The sequence below is a fragment of the Myotis brandtii genome, unplaced genomic scaffold, assembly GCF_000412655.1.
Source record: "Myotis brandtii unplaced genomic scaffold, ASM41265v1 scaffold469, whole genome shotgun sequence".
Lineage (NCBI taxonomy): Eukaryota > Metazoa > Chordata > Mammalia > Chiroptera > Vespertilionidae > Myotis > Myotis brandtii.
In genome coordinates, this window is record NW_005367911.1 from 1,229,936 (window position 1) to 1,232,674 (window position 2,739).

At 51.8% G+C, this 2,739-nt stretch overlaps 1 protein-coding gene across 1 annotated transcript in view; it reads left to right on the forward strand.

Annotated features, from left to right (window-relative positions):
- The first annotated feature begins 2,521 nt into the window (after positions 1-2,521).
- DNAJC7 (DnaJ (Hsp40) homolog, subfamily C, member 7) overlaps positions 2,522-2,739 on the forward strand; it is a 33,435-nt gene continuing 33,217 nt past the window's right edge. The window contains exon 1 of the mRNA XM_005875754.2: positions 2,522-2,655. Coding sequence (XP_005875816.1) covers positions 2,579-2,655 — 77 coding nt within the window. The 5' untranslated portion in view covers positions 2,522-2,578. The remainder of the gene's footprint in view (positions 2,656-2,739) is intronic.

Here is a 2,739-nt window from a genome sequence, read left to right on the forward strand (position 1 = left end):
AGCGGGCGCGCACGGTACTGGACGCGGCCCCCTGGACGCGGGGTGCCGTTCTGGTCTGATGCCCACGTGTTCTTCTCTAAGGCTGCTGTGGTACAGTGACGCTTCATTTACTCAAGCGTTTCTCCATCAATGTATGGTGAGCACCGATTCTGTGCCAGGTACGGGACCACGCACCTGGAAAAGGAGACCAATGATGCACCCTAGCTGCCCATTAGAGGAGCTAGACATCTCATCCCAAAATGACAGCAAAAGAGGGGCCACAGGAGCACAGCAGAAGGGCATTTAACTTGGGGGCAGTGGGCGCCACGGAGAACTTCCTGGAGTCCGTTATGTCTGTGTTGAGGTTTGAAGGGCTTGGGAGGAAAGGATGAAGAAAACATGGCAACGAGTCATGGCATTTTTCTGGAACTATAAGTACTTGGGTTCAATATTGATGGTAGAAAGGAACCAAATAATCGAAGGCCTCGTGTAGTAGATCAAAGGCTTCCAACTGTATCCTAACAGCCATGGAAAGCCATTGGTAGGTTTTAGTGCAGTAACATGGTCGATTTTTGCTTTTAAGGTCAAGTCTGGTAGAAGACGGAAGATTGCAAAGAGATGAGGCTGGGGTGCCAGTCGGGAAACTTTGATAGTATTCCAAGTTTTTTTAAAAAAAAATAATAACAACAGCCAGAATTGGGATGGAAAGATGATAGATTTGGGAGACTTTTGGCAAGAGAGTCAAGATTTGATGCTAAACTGGGAGTCAGAAGTGAGAACGAGAGAGGAATTCATGATGTCTTCCATCTGTCTCATTTGATGACCAGGTGAATGATGAATCCATTCAACAAGACAAGGAACCCAGCAGAAGAAAATCAAGTCCAGCATTTGTTTTTGTTTTGTTTTCTGTTGTGGAGGGGTGGGGAGAGAATGACAAGTTCCATTTAAATACGTTAAGCTTTAGGGATTTGTGAAACATCCAAAAGATACCAGTAGATAGTTGGGTATACAGATCTGAACTCAGAAGAGAGATCTAGGCTGGAGATATCAACAGAAAGTCACAACAAATAAAGTTAAAGCTGTGGGTGTGGATGAGTTAGCTTACAGACAGAGAACACCAAGTGGGAAGATGGTGAAAGACGATCTCTTGTATTAGACTGTAGACTGTGAGCCATTGGCAGGCAGGGCAGGTGGTGAGTCTGTGTCCTCCCAAGCTAGAATAGGGACTTTGGAGAGGGCTGGATAAATGGCCTCTCTCTGCCAACCCACTGGGCCTCTCCCATTCTCCCCTACCTAATGGTGCGTTTGGTTTCAGCTTCTTTGGCTCTCTGATAGTCAGGGATCATGCGAGCAGCCTATGGACAATGGCACCTAGTTTTACTGGAGGAAGAGGATAAGATCCCTTTTGAATTCCCCTGCCCCCTTATTAATTTCCCATATATATCAAAAAAAATTTTTTTTATATATCTTTATTGATTTCAGAGAGGAAGGGAGAGGGAGAGAGAGATAGAAACATCAATGATGAGAGAGAATCATTCATCGGCTGCCTCCTGCACGTCCCCTACTGAGGATCAAGCCCGAAACCCAGGCATGTGCCCTCGACCGGAATCGAACCTGGGACCCTTCAGTCCGCAGGTTGATGCTCTATCCACTGAGCCAAACCAGCTAGGGCTATATCTCAAATTTTAACCTCAAACTCCCTCAATTTAACCTCAGAAAACCCCAATTTAATTCAAGTCCACAAATATACTGGTTTGGGTGAGGTGACAGACTACAAAGATGGTTAGGCTGTGTCCCTGCCCTCGAAGATTTCCCAGTCCAGACTGCATTCAGCAAGACAAACGTGCTGAGCGGAGTTTTTACAAGGGGTGGGAATATGGGGACACCAGGGCAGGGACCTCACCCTGTGAGCTGCCTTATAAACTCAAGGGCAGGGTCCGGGGCGCTGTGCCACTCTTCCTAGGCCTGATGCTGAGATGGCACTCCCAAGCGGCTGACATGAAAGCAGCATCATAAAAGGATCGGCGTCATTAGGGTGATGAACCAGTTGGTGCGTGGACAGCCAGAGGGGATGAAAGGCGCGGGGTGAAGACGCCCCGCGTACCCCTGGCTTGACTGGGCAGGGCTTCCCAGGGCCGATGAAAGCTGGAGGAACCGGGCTCAAAGTGTCTCTTCTTGCCTTTCCCGGGAGGAAGCGGTGGACACGCTCCAAGGTCGGGAAGGCAGCAGTGGGGGGGCTCTTTCCCTCCAGAGTCCTGGGTGACCGGGTCCCCACCCAACTCAGACCCCCCTCAACCTTACAGAAGACGCGCACGAGTTGGAAGTTGCTGTGGCAATGAGGCTCCGGGAAGATTGAGGAAAGCCAAGGTCTACAGAGGCGACATCCTCCTGCACCCTCTTTCGCCCTACGGTTAAAGTGGCGCCCCCCACGCACAGGAACCGTCCCTGGGGCCCCGCCCCGGCGCGGAGACAGCCGTGGACCTCCGGGGGCGGGAAAAAAAGCCTCTCTGGGCACAGCGCCGCTGCGCGACTCGATGCCCCGACCGGAAGTGCTCTTCACCGCCGGCCTCCCACCCGGCTCTCTGGTCTGGGCGGTAAGATGGCGGCTACCGCGGAGTGCGATGTGGTAATGGCGGCGACCGAGCCAGAGCTGCCCGACGAAGAAGGAGCGAAGAGGTAACCGGGTCGTGGTGCCGGGGAAGGGGCGAGCTGCAGCTCTGTGGCTGTGGGTAACCGGTCCCTGCCATGATGCAGCTACAA